The following is a 21,962-nucleotide window of genomic DNA, read 5'->3' as shown; positions in this document are numbered from 1 at the left end:
GCAGGCAGAGTGGAAGGCAGAGTCAGAGGGAGAAGCAGGCTCCCTGCGGAGCAAGGAGCCCGATGTGGGACTCGATCCCAGGACGCTGGGATCATGACCTGAGCCGAAGGCAGCTGCTTAACCAACTGAGCCACCCAGGCGTCCCGCAAGGATGTCATTTAAATACCACCATTTTTATGGGCTCCCCCCACAAGCTGAAGATGTGACAATCTGATTTGAAAGAATGACTGCAATTAATAAGAACTCAAAAATGTAAAAACTCCTGCAGTTACAGTAATACTAAACACACTCATTAGCTGGTGACCTCTGGAAGTTCTGAGAACACAACTCAGTACTGTAAGAAAAGGTAAAGAAGCATCTCTTCTGTTTTTCCTAAATGCACTACATTTCAGGGTAAATATCAAACAGATAATCAAAGTTCTTTTTTACATAACGACAGCTACGGAATGCAGAAGGAATGGTAGAATTTTTAAAAAATCACAATTTTGTTATCCCCATCAAAACAACAAATCCAGGGAATTAATAAAATGAATAAATCCACATAAAACCATTATGTAAAAAGCAGAAACTTAAGACCTATCCACCAAATGCAAGAGATTCTGGTCTGAAGAAACCAATTCCTAAGAAGACAGCCTTGTGTTAAAATAAAGAAAACACGGGATGCCTGGGTGGCTCAGTTGGTTGGACGACTGCCTTCAGCTCGGGTCATGATCCTGGAGTCCCGGGATCGAGTCCCGCATCGGACTCCCAGCTCCATGGGGAGTCTGCTTCTCTCTCTGACCTTCTCCTCGTTCATGCTCTCTCTCACTGTCTCTCAAGTAAATAAATAAAATCTTAAAAAAAAAAAAAAAGAAAACACAAAGTATTTGATGATATTAATAAATTATTAATTTTGTTAGATATAATAAGATTGTAGCTTTAAGATGTCTACTTGTTACTGATAAATCTATTTAGGGCTGAAATGATACGGTATCTGAAACTTGCTTCAAAATACCAAAAGCATACAAGTGTTGGGAGAGACAGGTACTGGTAACTTCTGAATGTGGGGGACGGATTTAGGGTTTCCCACTGCATTACTATCTCTTGCGTCTGCTTGACAAATTCCTTAACAAAGGCTCAACCCAATGTATTTCTTTCAGCATTTTAAAGGCTTTTCACCAATGTCTTTTTGACTTTTAATGTGTGGCTTGGAGTTTGAGGACATTCTTATTCACAGACTATTTTTTTTTTTTTTTAAGATTTTATTTATTTATTTGACAGAGAGAAATCACAAGTAGACGGAGAGGCAGGCAGGGAGAGAGGAAGGGAAGCAGGCTCCCTGCTGAGCAGAGAGCCCGATGCGGGACTCGATCCCAGGACCCTGAGATCATGACCTGAGCCGAAGGCAGCGGCTTAACCCACTGAGCCACCCAGGCGCCCCTCACAGACTATTTTTTGATGTTTTTCCTATCTGGAAGATTTTAGGACTGATCTTTGATTTCTAGAGGGTTCTAAAATTTCAGAACATACTTTTTTATAAGCATGTGAACTTATCACTGTTTGCACGAAGCACCTACAGGCTGGTCTTTAGTTTGGGTCTGGGAAATTTATGTCTTTGTTTACTTAGCATACTAATTTTCCACTTCTCTCATTTCTTCCGGGAACTCCTAATTCTCCCCCTTTTTTCTCTCTTTCTGGTAGAGTTCCTCAACTATTTCTTCCAAAGCTTCACTGAATGTGAAATTTCTTCTATTGTCTTTTCCTTCCAGGAAACGCTCACCTGCCTCCCCTTTCTTTGCACAGCACTATGTTTCTCCTTTTAATTAAACACCTGTCTGAGGCTGCAAATTATCATTTCCTCAAAGTGGCTTTGTTCCTGCATTGCCTGCTTCCTTTGAGCTTCCTTTTTTCTGTTGTGTGTCTCTTTTTTACACTGGAAGCTTTCCTAAGATGACGAAAAATCAATCCCTGGCTGTTCGCTCACGTTGAACAGGTTAACAAGAAAGAGCCAATTATGAGCTCTGTGTTCAGGCTGGGCTTGTCAACTGGTAGTGGCCAGCTGGTATTTTTTCTTGAGGTCTTCAAATATCAGAGCCTGTTGGGTCAATTTTCTGGACTGATTTAATTGCCCCAGGAAGGATTCCTCAATCCTGCCTGGGATATTTAAGCATGGAAGGTGGCCAGTCTGGAACCAAGCAGGGGAAGAAAGCGTGACATCTTACTGTTCAGTATGACAACTTTCACCGACCCCCCCACCTTGAGCTCAGCCCTAAGCCCACCTCTCCTTGCCTTACTGTGTCTGGAATCCCTCTGGCTTAATTAGACAATATGTTTTCTGTCACCTGTGATGCAGAAACATAAAACTCCTTATTTTTTTATTCAGTTTTTTAAACCAATCCCATTTATGGCCCCCGGCTCACTTTTATGTTCTCCAGTACCACCGCATTTAATTCCTGAGTCTCTCCATGGTTTTGCAGATCAAATGAGTTGCTTTTCTTTTTCTTCATTCTTGTATTGTTCAAACTGAAGTACAGGCGATACACAATGTTAACATTAGTTTCAGGTGTACAAAACAGTGATTTGGTTAAGTGTATACATTATGCTGTGCTCATGCCAAGTGTAGTTACCATGTGTCACTGTGCAGTGCTATCCCAATGCCAATGACTGTATTCCTGACGCCGTGCCTTTTACCCTATGGCTTACTCCCTCCATAACCGGAAGCCTAGATTTCCCACTTTCCTTCAACCCATTTAGCCGACCCACCCCCAACTCCTCCTAATAAACTCCTGGAGGAGTTTATTAGTTTATTCTCTGTATTTATAAAGCTTGCTTTTTTATCAGCATCATATAAGTAACCTTAGGCTCTTTGGTTTGATATTCTTCCTTCTCCAATTTTTAGCTCAAGGGTTAAAGATGCTTCTAACTTTCATTAAAGAGGGAAAACAGTATTTCAGCTTTTTATTCTGTTGGTTATGTTTAAAAGCAAGGATGCAAAAACCTTATCATGACCTTCCAACTGGAAGCCCTCTATTTTCCTTTATATAAATACTCTTATTTATTATAGAGCTAAAGTATTCTAAGAATTTTAAACAAATTTAAGCAAATCCTGACTCCACAAGGACTCCCTTATAAAATTAGAGATAAATTTCACATGGAAGTTTCCAAGTCATCTTCCAAATATAATAAAATTTAGTAAAATGTTAAGAATTACATCAATTAAAAATCTAAATTTCTCATAGAAAATATCATTACTTAGAGTTCAACAGTAATTTGAGAGTATAGCATCAGACTTCTGAAAGGGAATCACGGAAGCTGAGACTGGAACAATAAAACCAGGTTATAAAAAGCCCCGTCAGGAAATACAGCAATAAACTGAGCATTTACAAGGTATGGTTTACAAAATGTTCTGCACACATTATCTCAACTGAATGTTTATAATCCTTTGAGACAGGCATGAGTTTCTCCCCTTTTTCCAGAAAAGAAACTAAAGCTTAGACATATTAAGAATTTTGTTCATGGTCACAGAGTTAGTAAGTGAAGGAACTGACATGTGAACCTGCGGCTTCCACTCCAGATCCTAGGCCACTGAAAACTACTAGAGAGTCGAGGAGACTAATGATAACTTCATCTGCAGAAAGAAATAGACGGCAGACGGAGTGGGGAGAGGGAGGAGCATCTGTAGATTAATAGGAGACTGTCAATAAGAGTACATGAGGGAGGCTTAGGATTGGACAGTAGCAGTAGAAATGTCTTTTCAGACTTTATCCAAGGCATTTTTGAAAAGAGATAATAAAAGCTGATGAGAATTACAGTTCCTGCTTAGTAAGAGAGGCTTGTCAGAGACAGACAGGTACAATCACACTGTGCACATATGGCTGTCATTCAAACTATTGACAAATAATATATTCTTCACTCCTGGGTGGAGAGAACTGTGCTTTTCTGCCCACTTAAAATTGTTTGGTCATGTGATTGATTTTGACCTAAATCACAAGGGGGAATTACTTGCTCCACTTCTAGGCAGATGCTTTAAGAACCAAACCTGGTACACGATGCTGTTTTATCCTCTGTAACAGGGACATGGCCTATGTTGATCATATTGTATACTACATCACATAACTAATAGTTAAGACTATGGTCCAGTAAAACTCAATAAATTAATAGTTCTTGATTACTGTTTGTGTGTGATTTTTATTAATGATGTCATCTGAGAAGAAGAAAGAAAAAGAATGAAGAAAAATGAGCACTGTTTAAAGAGACTTGTGGGACACTACAATCCAGACCAACAAAGATGTAATGTCAGTCCCAAACACAAGGCAAAAGAAAGGAGCAGGAAGACTATCTGAACAAATAATGGTTAAAAAAACAAACAAAACAAACAAACAAAAACCTACAAAGATAAAACTCTAACCATCCAGTAAGTTCGGAAAACTCCAAATAGAATTTAAAAATTCTACTTGGTTCTCCTGCCCTACATGGTCATCTGGAGAATGGCTTCTATCAGAGAATCTTTTTTTTTTTTTTTAAAGAAGTACTTGAAACAGTGCCTTGTATGGTGCGAGGCACTATTCTTCTTCTTCTTTTTGTTTTTTTTTTAAAGATTTTATTTATTTGAGACAGAGAGAGAGAGCGAGCAAGATCAGGGGGAGGGACAGAGAGAAGCAGATGCCCCACGGGCAGGGAGTCCAATGTGGGGCTTGATCCCAGGACCCTGGGATCATGACCTGAGCAAAAGGCAGATGCTTAACTGACTGAGCCACCAAGGCACCCCGAGAGACAAAGAGAATCTTGAATGCAGCAAGAAAAGTGAGTCATACACAACAAGAGATCCTCAGTTAAGATTAGAAGCCAGTTTCTCATCAAAAACCAAGAAAGCCAGAGGCAATGGGATGACACACCTCAACCAAAAATTCTATACCCAGAAAAATTATCCTTCAAAATAAAGGAGAAATTAATATATTTTTTGTGAATTATGTTTCCCAGCTTTCATTCTAATGAATGCAAGGCATTCACGTCAACAGGTGGCCTCCAAAGGGCAATAAAAAATGAAATGCTTCCATACGGTAGGTCAACTAATCGAACTTCCCAGAGCCTTGAGGAGGAAGCAGCTTCCCATGAAACTGACAAAAATCAAAACTCAAACTACTGTACTTAGAAATTTGTCACAAAAATTACAGAGACGTCTTAAAAGAAAAAAATGCCTTTGATTTATGTCAAATAGGTTTTGGAGGATTAAATAAGGTGATACTAAAAACTGTCACTACACAATGAAACTCAACAGGCATTTCTTTCAACAAACTCTATTATGCAGGATATCTCAAATACTTTCAGTGCCAGCCAAAGAAAATAACAGTGTGGTACACAACCTCATGGGTTTGGGAGATGGAGGGGATGGACAGGAACTTTAAGAGTACAGCTAATTATACAGTGTTTCTCCTATCAACGTGACTACCTAAGTCTGATCTTTCAAGTATAGCTCAAATCCTAAGAACAAAACTTTCCCTCACAACCTAGCACTTTCCCTTAATGCTATTATCACTTTGGGGAACATTCATTCATTTGGCATTTGCTGCTGTATATCGCCATTATCTCTAAAGAGTTGTCTCTTCGCTCGCACCTTACACCTCTCTAGCACCCTGTACAAATAATAATAGGAGGCATACGACAAGCGTTTGATAATGACAATGAAGAGGAATCTCATTTCAGATTTTCAAATCCTTTTCCCCCTCATTTTATTGAGGTATAACTGACATAGAATCTGTGTAAGTTTAAGATACAAAACATAATAATTATATCCTATCACTTTGTGATGAGAACTTCTAAGATCTGCTCCTTTAGCAGCTCAGCTTTTTGAATCTTAAAATGATTTTGGAATGTGCTACACTTAATCTAGTAAGTTCCAGCAATCCTAGATGAATTCTGGAACCAAGAAGCTTTGGTTCTCCAATCATAGTTAATGGAAAGGCTCAACAAGATTTCTTTCCTCACACTCCTACATCATGTGTTACCATTTGTAGTCAACACAATTCTTTACTAGAGTATCAATAATCAAAGTATTTCTGGATGAAATAAAATAATGGTATCTAGATGTGATAAAACACATTCCAATAAAAGAAACATAACTGTTTGAGTTGATTTATGGGCAGGTTCCACTTTATTATTTATTATAGTAATAGAGGAACTAGTACGAAGGTAGCCCTCCAGGAACAATAAAGAAAATTGGAGAAAATAGAGACAACAACTATACTGAGACACTGGATAACAGGAAACACAAGACTGTGAAGAAAAACAAAAACAAAAGTAACTTCTCTAATAGAAGCCACTCTCCAGACGACCATGTAGGGCAGGAGAACCCAAACACAACATGACAATCTTGTTATGTTCAGGGAAGTAGAAGCAGCCATTTATGGAAAACAGTACCAGGAGCAGAAGATCCAGAAAAAGGTTCCCCTCAAGTCTTTGTGAATACTAAGCTGTGTAAATATATGGTGAGACCCCACACTGCCTCCCAATGAATAACCACCAGCATTTTCAGCTGCAAAGCTCCTGCAGGGTTGGGAGACATTCCAGTTCTGACCAGCCAGAGACCAAAGACCTTGTTTAAGGACTAGGACATTCCTTGGACAGCTCGGAAAGGCTCAGCTAACCTAGAGTAAATGCTGAAGCCACCTTAAAAACATACAAACAAGCCTCAAAAGGATCAAGGAGATCTACAACTTAACTGCCATTCAAAATAATCTCAACATTGCCTAGAGAAAAGAAAGAAAACTCAGACACTCGATAATGTCACACAGTTTACATCAACCTATCTAAAATCATCAGGCATGTGATAGGACCTAGCAATTCTATTCCAAGGTTTTTATTTACCCAAAGATACAAAGCTTACTGCCCAGCAAACTGGAATTGGAATCCAAAAAGGCAGATAAGGTTCAAAATTTCACTTTTCATTGTTTCTTTGTTTTCATAAGAACACAGTCATGGATTATCAGTGCTATGAGATTTTTAAGTGCTATGAGATTGTATTTGAGGAATCAGTTATTTCTCGGGTGCAAGGGAGAGTAAGGGAGTTGAGGGAAAAGCTTTATATGTAAGATGTTTGACTTTAGCTTCTCAACTACCTCAAAGTGCTCTGTTATGCAAAGCACACAGTTGGGGAGGCACACCAAGTAAATAGCAAATGAACACAGCCATTACACAGGAATTGTGCTTTCAGTGTGCTAAAGGTAGGGGAAAATGAGGTTTTAAACGCCAGGCCAGAGTTTGGCTTTCGTTTTGTGGTAACGGGACAGCAACAAATATATATTTTTTAATTTTTTATTTCTTATTAACATACAATGCATTATTAGCCCCTGGGGTGCAGGTCTGTGAATCGCCAGGTTTACACACTTCACAGCACTCACCGTAGCACCTATCTTCCCCAGTGTCCATAACTCAACCCCCCTCTCCCGACCCTCCTCTCCCCCCGCAACCCTCAGTTTGTTCTGTGAGATTACGAGTATCTTATGGTTGCAACAAACATTTATAAGGGATTAATATCCCAAACATGTAGAGAATTCTTAAAACTCCACAAAAACAAAAACCAAACAGCCTCATTAAGGACTTCAACAAACAGAAAATACTCAGTATCACTAATCATTAGGGAAATACAAATCAAAACTAAAAACAAAAACTTAGAAAGTGTTGGCAAGGATGTGTAGGAATTAGAATCCTTGTGCTCTGTTGGGATTATGAAAAGATACAACAACTGAGAAAAATGTTACAGCAGTTTCTCAAAAAATGAAAAACAGAATTACTATATAATACAGAAATTCTACTCTGGGGTATAAACCCAAATAAAACTGAAATCCGGGTCTCAAAGACATGTGAACACACCTGTGCATAGCAGCATTATCCACAACAGATAAAATATGCAGGGAACCCGAATGTCCATCCACAGAGGAGAAGTAAGCACAATGTACTGCAGACATTCTTCAGAGACAGTGTGGCTTCAGTTCCAGACACCCATAACAAGCAAATTTTGCAAAAATCAACTCAGATGAATTTTTTTGGTCTTCCAGCACATATACAAGTTATATTTACACCATTCTGTTGATTTTTCGGTATGCAAGAGCATTATGTATGTTTAAAAATACAACGTACGTACCTTAATTAAAAAAATACCTGATTGCTAGCAAAACGCTATCATCTGAGCTTTCTGCAACTCAAAATCTTTTTGCCGGTCATGGCTGCTGACTGAACAGGGTGGCAGTTGCTGAAGGTCAGGGTGGCTGAGGCCACTTCTTCAAACAACAATGAAGTTTGCTGCATCGACTGACTCTTCCCTTCATGAAACTTTCTGGGCAGCCCGCAATGCTGTCTGATAGCTTTTACTCACAAAACTTTCACAATTGTGGGGTCAAACAAACCTCCCAAACCCACGTGCTGCTCTATGCACTAAGCGGATGCGATATTCTAAACCCTCTGCTGTCATTTCAACAGTCTCCGCGGCACCTTCCCCGGGAGCAGATCCCACCTCCACAAACCACTTTCTCTGCTCGCTCGTCAGCAGCAGCTCTTCATCCATTCACGCTGTATCCGGAGTCGGCAGCGGGTCCGTCCCGTCCTCCGGCTCCACTTCTGACCCTGGCCCTCTTGCTACCTCCACCACTCCTGCAGTGACCTCTTCCTCTGAAGTCCTGAGCCCCTCAAAGTCCTCCATGAACACTGGAATCTACTTCTTCCAAATTCCTGATAACGCGGATAGGATGACCGCTCCCCATGAATCATGAATGCTCTCCAGCGCATCTAGGACGGTGAATCTTTCCCAGGTTTTCAACTGACCTTGCCCAGATCCATCCGAGGAATCACTACGTACAGCAGGTAGAGTCCTGCGAAAGGTACTCCTTAAGGAAGAAGACTTGAGTAAGAAATAAAACAGAGACAAAGACTCCTAAGTACAGAGAGCCAACTGGTGGTTGCCAGAGGGACAGGCAGAGGGGGTTGCCAGAAGGGGAGGGGGGATGGGGGAGCGATGCGGGGGACCAAGAGCACACTTATCCTGATGGGCGCCGAGTAACCACTGCTGAATCATGATACTGCACCCCTGCGCACCTGAAACTAGGAGACCACTCTGATATACTCCAATAAAAAATGAACATAATTAATTAAAAAAATTTAAAAAGACTCATTTCCAGTTGAAATGACTCCTTGATTCACGGGCTGCGGAACAGTTGCTGTGTTAGCAGACATGAAAACAACGTAAAGCTCGCTGTCCGACTCCATCAGAACTCTGGGGCCATCAGGTGCACAGTCGCTAAGTGATGATACCTTTTTTCTTTTTTTCCTTAGGCGGGTCTCAACAATGGGCTAAGCATGCAGTACACCATGCTGTGAACAGGTGTCCTGTCCTCTAGGTTCTGCTGCTCCATTCACAGAGCACAGGCAGAGGAGACTTGCCGTAATTCCTAAGGCCCTAGGACTGGAGACGTGATAAATCAGCACCTGCCACACGTTAAAAGTCACCTGTCGCACTGGCCCCGACCAGACGATCAGCCTGTCCATGGAAGCTGTCAAGGCAGCATTGACTCCTCCTGTCTAGCCGGGAAAGTCCTTGATGGCACCTTCTTCCCATGGGAGGCTCTTGCGTCCACCCTGAAAATCTGCTGGTCAGTGTGGCCGCCTTCGGGAATGATCTCGATCTTCCGGATCACCCGGATCTCCTGGTCACTTGCTGCAGCTCCCACGGCAGCCCGTGCTGCTTCACCTTGCGCTTTCGGGTCCCGGACGCGGCCTCCTTCCTGAAACCTCAAGCCCGGATCTCTGCTCGTGTCAGGCTTCGTTCCTGCAGCTTCCTGCCCTCTCTCTGCCTGCACGGAACCGGAGGGAGTCAGGGCCTTCTGCTTTGGCTGAGGAGAATGTCGTGGCTGGCTGGACCTCTTCTCCACTAAAGGTTCTCTGTAGCAGCAATAAAGCTGTTTCACTTTCCTATCGTTCGTGTGTAGCACTTTCAATTTCCTGAGGTAGGACTTTCAATTTCCTTCAGGAGCTTTTCCTTCGATTCACAACTTGGCTAACCGGCATCAGAGGCCTCAGCTTTCAACATGCCTCCCTCACCAAGCTTTAGTCACGTCTAGCCTTCGGGGGACAGCGAGAGGCATGCAGCTTCTCCTTCCAGTTCAACACTTACAGGCCATTGTGGGGTTATTAACTGACCTGATTTCAATATTGCTGTCTTAGGGAATAAAGAGGTCAGGGAGAAAGACAGGGAAATGGCTGGTCAGTGGAGCAGACAGAATACACACCGCACTTAGCACTTGAATTCACCATCTTTTATGAGCACAGTCCATGGCACCTCAAAACAATTACATCAGTAACATCAAAGGTCACTGATCAACATCACCATAACAAATAATAATTAAAAAGCTTGAAATATTGCTAATTAGCAACATGTGAAGAGACATGAAATGTACAAATGCTACTGAAAAGAGGATACTAATTGATGTGTTCAACACAGGGTGCACACACCCATAATCTGTACAAACACAGTATCTGTGAAGTGCCACAGGTTCCTGTACATACATATAACGGAGTAGTATTCAGCCTTAAGAAGTAGGAAATTCTGAAATATGCTACGAAAGAGATGAACCTTGAGGACATTATACTGAATGATAGAAGCCAGTCACAAGTTAAACACTGTATGATTCCACTTAGATGAAGCATAACTGTATACTCAGAAAATGGCTGGGATGGAAAATGTTATGTGTGTTTTACACAATCAAAAAAATGGAAATAAAAAAGTTTACTCATAGGATCTTTCGAAAACATTATCATTCCAGAAAGTACTGATGCACGTTGTTAGTGTTTTTGTATTATTAGAGACAGATGTTAAACTGATTTAGAATAAAGTTAGTACAGACCTTTAAAAAGAGTATCTGAGACAAGAATCCACATTAGCAAGTCTGTTTAGAAAAACAAATCTGCTATCGATGCACAGGATGGATTTCTGTAGGTAAGAGAAAGAAACTGAGAGAAGCGCACAAGTTAGTAAATAAGGTTTTCCAAAAGGCGAGAAGTAGGGCCTCTGCTGAGCCAAGGAAAATGAAACAGCGAGAGGCAAATTCTAGAGACGCTGAAGAGCTGTCAGTCAATACAATACAATTTGATTACCAGACAAATATGAGAAGTAAGGAAATAAAGATTCCAAGGTTTCAACCACCTACAACTGCAGAAATAATCATGGTAACTGCAAAAGAATGTTAGAAAAGCAACAGCATGTTTGGCTTCCTCGGAGAGGAGAAGGTGAGTTAGGCTGAGAAGCGGTGAATCTGAGGCGGCCTGCAGGGCCATTGAAACGATCTGTCCTGGAAAGGTGAGCACGAAGCTCCAGAAAGTAGTACTAAATTAAAGAAGCAGATCTGGATCTCATCCACATATACTGAATAATTAAAGCCAGGGAGACTGTGTAAAAAGGAACTCAGAACAAAGCCCTGGGGAACATTAACGCGTTACTGGAGGTACTGTACCGTAATTTATGGTGCTGTAATGATATCTTTATGAAGTAGAAGGCATTTACTCTATTTTTCAGATGAGTAAAATAAAACTCAAAAAAAGCAACAGGATTGATCCTGAGAGCTAAGGAAAGCCAGAGAAATTTTTTATGTAGGAAAATGGCAATTAAATTTTATATTAGAAATTCATTTAGGGGAAAACCATAAAATATGTTTAAGACAATATACTATAATCCAGGAGAAAAGAAAACCCAAAGTAAAGGGACTTTGGTTTTGTTGCTAGGGACTGGGAAGAAATAGAGACATGAGGGATACAGAAAAGGCTGAATAAGCAGAATATATAGAAGGCAGAATACACAGGACATGATACAGTCAACTGCTGAGGTTACTGAGCAGGAAGAATATACTCCTTACAAAAAAGGGAACTGGTCATAGGCTTTCCCAAGATTAACTTATTTAAAAATAAGAATATAATTTTTCATATTTTTACACTTAGTAAAATGTTTCCCACTTCGTTTAATATTATTATTTATTTTTGAAAGAGAGAAAAAGAAAGGAAGAGAGAGAGCGTGTGTGTATATGTTCATGGGGGGGGGGGGAGGGAGGGGCAGAGGGATTAGGAGAGACAATATTAAACAGGCTCCACACCCAGCCCCGAGACTGACAGGAAGGCTGATTTCACCACGCTGAGATCGTGACCCTGAGCTGCAATCAAGAGTTGGATGCTTAACCAACTGAGACACCCAGGTGCCAGTCCCCCACTTCTAATTTAATCTGTAAATTATTAGGCAGAACCTAAATGTATTCACAATAATGTCACTAAGTTTCTTAACTACTAAATCTCTCCAATCTAGAATGTTTTTCCCCTGGTATGTTTTGTTTCCTAGTCTGAGATCTTTTCAAATGTCATAATCCATTTTCCTACTTTATTTTTCTCCACAGAAACATTATCAGGTGATGACAGACTTGTCATATTTGTCAAATTTGTAATGTATTTTCCTTATATAGCACCATCTACTAGAAGAGTGCTAGCTCTACGAGGAGGGTTTGTCATCTGTTTTTTTCCCCCCTTTTCCCACTGTTGTATTCCCAGTATCTACAACAGTTTTGGAGCCAAAAAAATTCAAAATTTAAAAGAAAAGATGTATGGATAAAGAGTTTTCTTGAAAGAGAGAGCATCCTCATCACTAGGCCTTTTTTAATTTTTTTTTTATTTTTAATGTTTTAAATTTCTTTTCAGTGTACTAGAATTCATTGTTTATGCACCACACCCAGTGCTCCATGCAATCTCAGAGTCCACAGTCTCTCATGGTTCGTCTCCCTCTCCAATTTCCCTCAACTCCCTTCTCCTCTCCATCTCCCCATGTCCTCCATGTTATTTCTTATGCTCCACAAATAAGTGAAACCATATAATTGACTCTCTCTGCTTGACTTATTTCACTCAGCATAATCTCTTCCAGCCCATCCAGGCCTTTTATATTTAAAAAAGTTTTTTTGTTTACCTTATCACACATTCAGAAAGCCTTCGGTCTGATAAAAGCTATGTGACTTTCTGATTTGACCAGAGATTTTTAACACTTCTATAATTCTTTGCATTCGGGTACCAGTGTTAGAAGCATAGTCAACAGGGGAATAGCTTTCAGTGCCCAGAATTTATACATTAACTTCACTATCTTATTATTAAGTGCTCATGCAATTATAATGTAAGCTAATGGACACAAAATATGTAATACCTATATTTACAGAATGTATACATATTGAAATCAAATTATACAATGTAATATTTTGAGAAGATCAAAGGGAATAAAAAATGTTAGGATAACTAACATACTTGTCAAGTTTACAAACTGAATTTATAACAAGGTACATTGTTAGAAATAACACTTTAAATCAATAGAGCCTTAAGGGGAAATAAAGCAGTTAAAGTTTATTTTCCAGAAAACACTAAAAATTTATTAGCAAAAAGGAAGTAACAAATGGTGAGGGAAACTTTCACATCTCTACTTCAGACCTTTTCTCCTCTAAATGTAATTAATTTCAGTAAATGTTCCTGCCCCTTAAATGTTTCAAAGGGTAAGCTGTGTTGAGGTTAGAAACTTTTCACCTCAATGAGCTATCCTCTACCTGCTGCCTACCTGACACTATTTCATTAACAGCTAGTAAGAAGTCTCAAAATCGAATATAAACTATGTTGGGTGTGCGAAAAAGGAAATGAGAGGTTTGAATTTGTTTTTTCAGGGTTTTTTGTTTGTTTGTTTTGAAGATTTTATTTGAGAGAGTGAGCAAGCACAGCATGTGTGGGGGGGGGGCAGGGTTGGGGGCAGAGAGGAAGGAGAAGCAGACTGCCCACTGAGCAGAGAGCCTGATGCAGGACTCCATCTCAGGAGCCTGGGATCATGATCTGAGCTGAAGGCAGATGGTTAACCAACTGAGCCACTCAGGTGCCCCAAAAGGTTTGAGTTGGTAGTTGTTCTGGAGTGTTTCTCGCCCCCCCCCCCGGGAGATAATCTCTATATATTTAATATTTGATAATTAAATGTACTGAATTTTAGTATAACTTTTTTTTTTTTTTTTTTTAGAACTTTGTCCTCTTACTAGTGAGGCTGGTGTCTGACAAAAGAAGTTGACAGTAAGAGTGGAAAGACAGAATAAAAGAAAAAAGTCTCTACTCTTAAAGTATACATTATGATGACATATTAGTTGACATTATTTCATTATGATAAAATTAAAAATGACTCACAGTTTCAAGAACTACTACACTTATATTTAAACATAAACAAATCAATACATCCTAATGCAATACACAAGTTATTTCTGATTTATCCCTGGCAGTTTCCTCCATAAATTTCAATGCAAGTTCCAAGGTATGAAAGAATAGGCCAAGGACCTTTAGTGGACAACTCTGTCCAATGGTCTGTGTAGCTAACACGAATGGACATTTTTATACAGAATGAAGTGTATAAAAAGATGAAAAACAAACAAATGAAACATCAATCAAAGAGTAAATGACCTTTGAGGCATAAAGAGTCATTTGATAAGACTGCCACAATTGTTGAAGGCTGACTCCCAACATGAACGGGATGGACGCTGCCAACACCACTATGTGGAAACTAGGAAAGATCACAGGACATCCAACCTGTTCTCAGGTGGAGCATATTGGAAACTGATAAGCAGTCTAAGGTTAAGAACCTGTCATATAATACAGGGAAGCTGAGACACTCCAGAAAAACTCATGTGATGAACTCATAAAATTTAGAGAAGAGGAACAAGAGACAATAAGTGTCTCTACAATTGAGAAGAGTAGGACTAACTACTGGCCTCAAGTACACTACTGTTCATAACTGCTACGTATAAACCATTCCAGATCATTTCTCTGGTTTTTAATTCACTACTCCCCGCAAACCCCCAAGAAGCAGATGACCAGATGGGCATAAATAGGGCTGAGGCAGTAAAGTATTGGTGAGTAAGAGTATACACAGGCCAGCAACAGCACTTACGTCTGAATCACGGCCATGCCACTTGCTAGTGAGCGACTGCTGCTAAGTTAGTTGGCCTCTGTGCTGCAGTAGTTGTACCTAATCACCTCACAGGGTGTTACCAAGATTACAGGAGTCTGAAAAAGTCCTCAGAACAGTGTCCTGAACTGAGTTAAGTGCTCACAACGGCACAGATGACAATGATACACTGTCAAAACTAAACATTTTTTTAAACTCGCCTCAAACCCGTGTATGAACCACTTTCCCAGTTTTAAAAACATGTACTCCTATAATCCTCCAAACAACTGAAGAAAAAATATTTTTATTCCTATTTTATAAATAGGTCCTACAGAAAAACTAAAAAACTAAGCAGACTAAGTAACCCAACTAGATAGCAGCCCAGCATTAAAATACACAACAGGCTCATTCCAATTCCCTGTGCTACAAAACTGTTTCCCTATAAGGTATTTTGTTTGATTTATGTAGCAGTTACTAGAAGTTAAACTGGAAAAGAAGTCAAATATTAAATATTATTTAAATATTAAAAATATTGTGAATAAAAATAGTGTAAATATTTTTAAAATATGTAAATATTAAAAATAAGTCACTTAACATATACTATACATATATAATTTACATATTAAATCACTTCTTATATACTTATGTATATATAAAATCACTTAAAATATTAGAAATGAAGTAAAAATTTGGTGAAGGAAAAATGTATTAATAATAGTATTAACAACAGCAGTTGTCCATTAATATTCCCACATACTAGTCAGTTATCTAAACATTTAATATGCATAATCTCATTTAATCCTATGAAATAATTACTACTGCTACCTCATTCTACAGATGAGGAAACTGATTTTGGAGGTATTAAATAACTTGACATAAGTTATCTGGCTAAGAGAAGAGAAGAGTGGACATTCAATCCCAGGTCTACATAAGGCCAAAGCCTAGCTTTTTGGCTAAGGCAACACACAACTCATGCCATATAAAGGCCAAACACATTTTACTGAGCCACACACTGAAACCTGTGATCATTGAGCCCAAATTTTTAAAAATACATTTCTTTAGTTCTCTACTCCAACATACAGTCAAACACAGCAAAGCTCGTGCACCGTCTGCACTACTACTAGTAAAGGGGCATCCTCTGCAGTCTTAAAATCAGAAAGTAGAAACTGTTTTTAAATTCTCTGCAACACAGTGAGTTTCAAAATACCATTCCAAATCGCTGTAAACCTATGTAATCATGTTAGTGACTTGAAAAATGGAATACTAGTATAATTTATACTACGTTATATACTATACTAGTATAAATTAAGCATTTTCAGGCGCATGTCTGAAAAGAGCAATAAAATGGGTTCAAACATGCTAGTTCAAAATGTACAAGGTAATTGAAGATGCTAATTACAACAGTTCTTCAAAAGGCTCACAAAATTATCACTTAGAATGAAAAAAACCACATTATATATTATCCACAAAACTGAATTTAAAATTTATAAATACATCCTATCAAAATGTCTATAACATTTTAAACAGTACAATTTATATATTGAAGGGTTTTTGCATTAAAGATATTTATATGGCATCAAGAAAATCTAGACAGTTTCTTAAAATCTATGATAAAGCATTCAGAGTTACATCCTACATGGCCTACATTAGCTTTTCCCAAACTGTTTTCTCAAGAATTTTGACAAGTATTAAACAATTTTCATAATACAATTTTTAAAAAACCTTTTGGCTTTTCGTTATATTTTTCAAATACATTTTTATTATTATAAGATGTTATTTATCTGACAGAGAGTAAAAACACAAGTAGGAACAGAGGCAGGCTCCCCACTGAGTAGAGAGCTAAGCAGGGAGCCCGATGCGGGGCTTGATCCCAGGACCCTGAGATTATGACCTGAGCTGAAGGCAGAGGCTTAACCCACTGAGCCACCAGGTACCTTGTATGTTTTTTAAAAAACCACATTGAATATAGTGTATGCAAATCAAAAATTCTGGAAAATTCAAGAGTTGAAAGAAGATGAAAAAAATCACTACAGTTCTACCATTCAGGAGCAATTACTATAAATATATACTACTCTGGTTTTTTTAAAGAGAATATTTGTTTTCTTTTGCAAAGCTGATGTGGTCATATTACATATATAATTTAGTGTGCCTCATTTCTTCTCTTGGCATTTAATATGGTCAAGTTCTCAAGTGTGTAAATTTTTCTAAATATATTTAATGACTGCATAGTATGTGGGAATATACCACAGTTAACTTCCATACCAAAATTCTGTATCATTACATTTCTGTGTATATCTACTATTGGAAGCATGTAAGAACATATTTTGATAGTCCTCTGCTAGCACAGTAATAATTAGAAAAGTAATAATAATATTTTTACATATTGGGGCACCTGGGTGGCTCAGGTCATGATCCCAAGATCCTGGGACTGAGCTCCATGTCGGGCTCCATGTTCAGTGGAGAGTCTACTTGAGGATTTTCTCTCTCCCTTCCTCAGCTCACATGCACTGCCTATGTTCTCTCTCTCTCTAAAATGATTAAATCTTTAAAAATATTTTTTAATTCTTAAAAAAAGATTATTTTTACATATTAAAATATGTAGGTTTCCAAAAAATTTGTATTTAATGTTTTGAGTTACTAGTGTTTGGTCTGAGTTACTAAATAAAAATTTTCTCTTTTTTTTTTTAGTTTTATTTCCTCTTATGAGATCACTTTCACCTATTTACCTTTTGAAATCTTTGTGTTTCTTAGCAATTTATATGTCTCCTTAAGATGCAGTTTATTAAAAAAATTATATAAAATACTTTATGAAATAGAAAAATAGTTTTTAAGCCTTGGTCCTATTTACTAAGAAAATTTTCCCCAGTTTGCTACCTTTTTAACATTGTTCTCTCTTCCTATTAATTTTCAGAAATGTAAACTTTCATATATTGAAATCTACTTTCCCTCTAATTTCTTACATACCCAATAAAATCTGGCCATCTCCACCATCCATCTAGAAATGTAATAAATATTTATTTATAGAGTCATCCAGCTTTAATGGTTTGTTGTTTCTTAAAAAAAAAGGGGGGGGGGTGCTTAGAGTGGCTTAGCTGGTTAAGCATCTGCCTGTGGCTCAAGGTCCTAGGATGGAGCCCTGCAGCAGGCTCTCTGCACAGTGGCAAGTCTTTCCCCTCTGGCTCCCTTCACCGCTGCTCATGGTCACTTGCTCACTCTTTCTCATTAAATAAATAAAATCTTAAAAAAAAAAAGGATATGTTTTAAAACTGTTATGTCCTTTTATTTCAAAAGCTCTTTCAATAAAACATTCTTTTCTTTCAAATGTAAGGCAAAAAAGTTAAGGAAAAGAATGAAAAATATACAGAACAACATAGTTTGAAGATCAAAGTCCTTGTTCTTTCAAGTTCTATCCAAGAGTTAACCACTGTTTGGGGTACATAATTTCTCCTATGCACATACAAAAATATACAGAAAGAAGTACCTATACCTTTCCTGATTTTTCCTCCCTTCTTTCATGACATTTTTAGCCCCTCCCTAATAATGCTTGATTATATTAGTAGTGATCCTGAATGTCCAAGAAGGGATCTATAGTACATTCACCCAAGATTCTCAGACATTTTTATTCTTTATTCAATTAATCAATGACAGCTCAAAGAATTGGTAATTTTTGAAATACTATTTTTAAAGTACTGGCTTGGCTTTATTTTATTCACTTCAGACAATGCAAAACTGGAATGTTAGAGTACAAAGAAGCAAACCAATTACTAAAAGAATGAAAGACAACAAACTTACTTGGGATACACTGGTTCATAGAGGTACTTGTCCCCTCTTGGAGATGTAATATGAAAAAACAAGATGTAGCCATATGCAGTCTGAAAGATAAATTTTATTTGCCATGAATTAAAGGGTAAGGCTATGACTAAAACCTTAAATTTTATTTTTATATATTCTCACTTTGAAAATACTTCTCTCGTGGGAACCCTCTTTTGAACAGCTATAGTCTATACAATTTAAAAATGGCTTTAATATAATCCATCTTGTTTAATATAACCCATGAAAAAGAGCTTTTATATTTTAATACTTCATAATGCCATTGAAATCGATAGTTTATAACAGATTGTATATTGTACTCTAAAATATTTATAGTATTCAATAACAGATGATTATTTTATAAAATATACATAGCTTTTTGAACTCTGCAATATGGCAAATATTTTTTCCTAATATTTTAAAACAACAATGTTACCAAACAGTAGTATTATGATAAAGTTCACTCAAAGTTTACACAATATAACTTCAGGATAACATATTTATATATATTTCAAAATCAATCAATTGGCCTGTTTACTATAAAATATACTGAGATACAGAAGATAAACAGAATCCTCATTTCCAAATTTGAATACCAGTTAATTTTTCTAAGTTAACAAAATACTTTTAAAATATAAATTGTATTGAAACATTACATAATCATGGCACATATCTGTCAATTGTGAGGTTCAAACACTTTACATTTGTAGAAAAACACACAATACTATATTTAGCTGTTTCTAACCATTTTCAAGCCTGAGAGAAGTGGCAACTGTTTGGCCCAAACTACTAAATATTAATACTGAAGTGTTATTTTAGAAGCAGGTAAGCTTTATCCAAAGTACAAAGAAAACGGAAAAAAATTATTCAACGTTTCATATTTCTTTCTAGTACTTGCTTCTGTTCTTCACTTAAAAGAATGCCAGAGGAAAAACAATTTCTTCAGCAATCAGGTGTTTTGTTTAAGCTATAAACTTTACTGTTTCATAATGTATTCCAAAATTCTACTTTAATATATTGGGACACAAAACACAAGAGGCTGAGATCATCATTCTAATTCCTCAGGTGCAATTTTACCTTCTTCAAATGTGGAGAATCTGGGACCAAAGGAAAACAGATTCAAATGAAACCACAGCCGACATCATAACCTCTACACAGAGCAGTGACTTTGAAATTTGTAAACTGTACTATTCCCTTATATGGCTAGAAAAGTAAAATAATATGGTCCAGCATTTACTGGGAAATCAGTCACTCAAGGTCAAAAATTCAACATTTCAGAATATCAAATGCTAATAATATACTCATAATTTTAACAAGTGCTTAGAAGATTATAATGCCAGGAAAAATAAAGCATCATTTTGCAGCAGTATTTAGAAATTTTATGCACAGGGTATACTAGAAAAAATTACAAAGAATGGCTTGATTGACTATACCAGCATTTTGTATCAATCTTTACTAGGATCTCTAGTTTCACATGTATATAAATGCTATATACTTCCAGATCTCACTGACCTTTTCCTAAACAATCCTATCCTCAAACAAGTCTAGGAACAATTTTAAAAGTTTTGGAAATAGATGATCATCCTTAAAAAGTAGCATCTTTGGGGAACCTGGGTGGCTCAGTGGGTTAAGCCTCTGCCTTCGGCTCAGGTCATGATCTCAGAGTTCTAGGATCAAGTCCCTCATGGGGCTCTCTGCTCAGCAGGGAGCCAGCTTCCTCCTCTCTCTCTCTCTACTCTCTCTCTCTCTGTGACTACTTGTGATCTCTCTCTGTCAAATAAATAAAATCTTTAAAAAAAAAAAAAAGTAGCAACTTTGTTGTTAACTACACTAAAACTGATATTATGTAGTGTTACAATGGCTTTTCTCTTTCCACCACCAAAATACTGCAAATAAGCATACAATTACTGCTTCTTCTAATATGCATACCCATTGTCTGCCTCTTGCTCTCTCTCTCTCTCTCCCCCAAACACACACATACACACACACACCCCTAATCTTAAGAAAATGAAAAGATAAAATAAAGAACCTCGGAGTCCTCTTTCCCAGTATCCTCCTATATCTCAATTTTTTTTTTCCTCCAAGACTTATTTTACTAGATTCTGTGGTTGCAATTGCAAAGGCCTAGAAATTTTTCTAGGTAACTTGAGTGACAAATCCTTATGTCTCATTCTTTTGTATATCAATGAATAAGAGTCACAGACATACAAGGATAAAGGTTATCAAGAGGGTAAGAGAAATCACTACTTAAATAGATAATGGCACAGACTTGTCTCTAGTAACCCCACTTAGCAAAAAAAGAACTTTCCCGAAACAATTTTAAGGGATATTAATAACGCATCAATGATTCAGAGACGGATGAATATTCAGTCAGAGAAGCTTCTTTTTTTTTTCAACTGCAAATTGCAAACAGAGATTTGAAAAACCATGCAAACTACCTCAGATAATTCCAGTTTATTTTTTTATTATTATGTTAGTCACCATAAAATATACACTAGTTTTTTTGTTTTTTTAAAGATTTTATTTATTTGACAGACAGAGATCACAAGTAGGCAGAAAGGCAGGCGGGTGGGGGGGACAGACTCCCTACTGAGCAGACAGCCCCATGCAGGGCTCAATCCCAGGACCATGAGATCATGACCTGAGCTGAAGGCAGAGGCTTTAACCCACTGAGCCACCCAGGCACCCCTGTTGTTTTTGTAAGATTTTATTTATTTGATAGATAGTGAGAGCAGGAACACAGCAGGGGAGTGGGAGAGGGAAAAGCAGGTTTCCCGCGGAGAAGGGAGCCAAATGTGGGGCTGGAACCCAGGACCCTGGGATCTGACCTGAGCTGAAGGCAGATACTTAACGACTGAGCCACCCAGGTGTTCACATCATTCGTTTTTGATGCAGTGTTCCAGGATTCATTGTTTACGTACAACACCCGTGTTCCATGAAATATGTGCCCTCCTTAATATCTCCCACCAAGCTCACCCCCCTCTGAAAACCCTCAGTTTGTTCCTCAAACTCCATAGTCTCTCATGGTTTGTCTCCCACCCACACCCACCCCCGATATCCCCCAATTCAGTTTTCCTTTCCTCCTCCTAATGTCCTCCAAGTTATTCCTTGTGCTCCATAAGTACGTTAAACCGTATGATAACTGACTTTCTCTGCCAGACACAGTTCACTCAGCATAATCTCCTCTAGATCCATG

The 21,962-nt window shown here is 38.1% G+C and overlaps 1 protein-coding gene across 5 annotated transcripts in view; it reads right to left on the bottom strand.

Annotated features, from left to right (window-relative positions):
- The window catches only part of RIC1 (RIC1 homolog, RAB6A GEF complex partner 1), a 142,499-nt gene that overhangs the window by 61,321 nt on the left and 59,216 nt on the right, over positions 1-21,962 (bottom strand). For 4 of the 5 annotated variants that reach the window (XM_059411998.1, XM_059412000.1, XM_059411999.1 and 1 more), the window contains exon 3: positions 18,749-18,828. The exons of the other annotated variant lie outside the window; for it this stretch is intronic. In XM_059411998.1, the coding sequence (XP_059267981.1) occupies positions 18,749-18,828 (80 nt within the window). The remainder of the gene's footprint in view (positions 1-18,748; positions 18,829-21,962) is intronic. 5 annotated transcript variants of the gene reach the window in all.

This window comes from Mustela nigripes, chromosome 9 (genome assembly GCF_022355385.1).
Source record: "Mustela nigripes isolate SB6536 chromosome 9, MUSNIG.SB6536, whole genome shotgun sequence".
Lineage (NCBI taxonomy): Eukaryota > Metazoa > Chordata > Mammalia > Carnivora > Mustelidae > Mustela > Mustela nigripes.
Note: the sequence above shows the minus strand (reverse complement) of the source record. Positions and strands in the feature narration are given on the sequence as shown.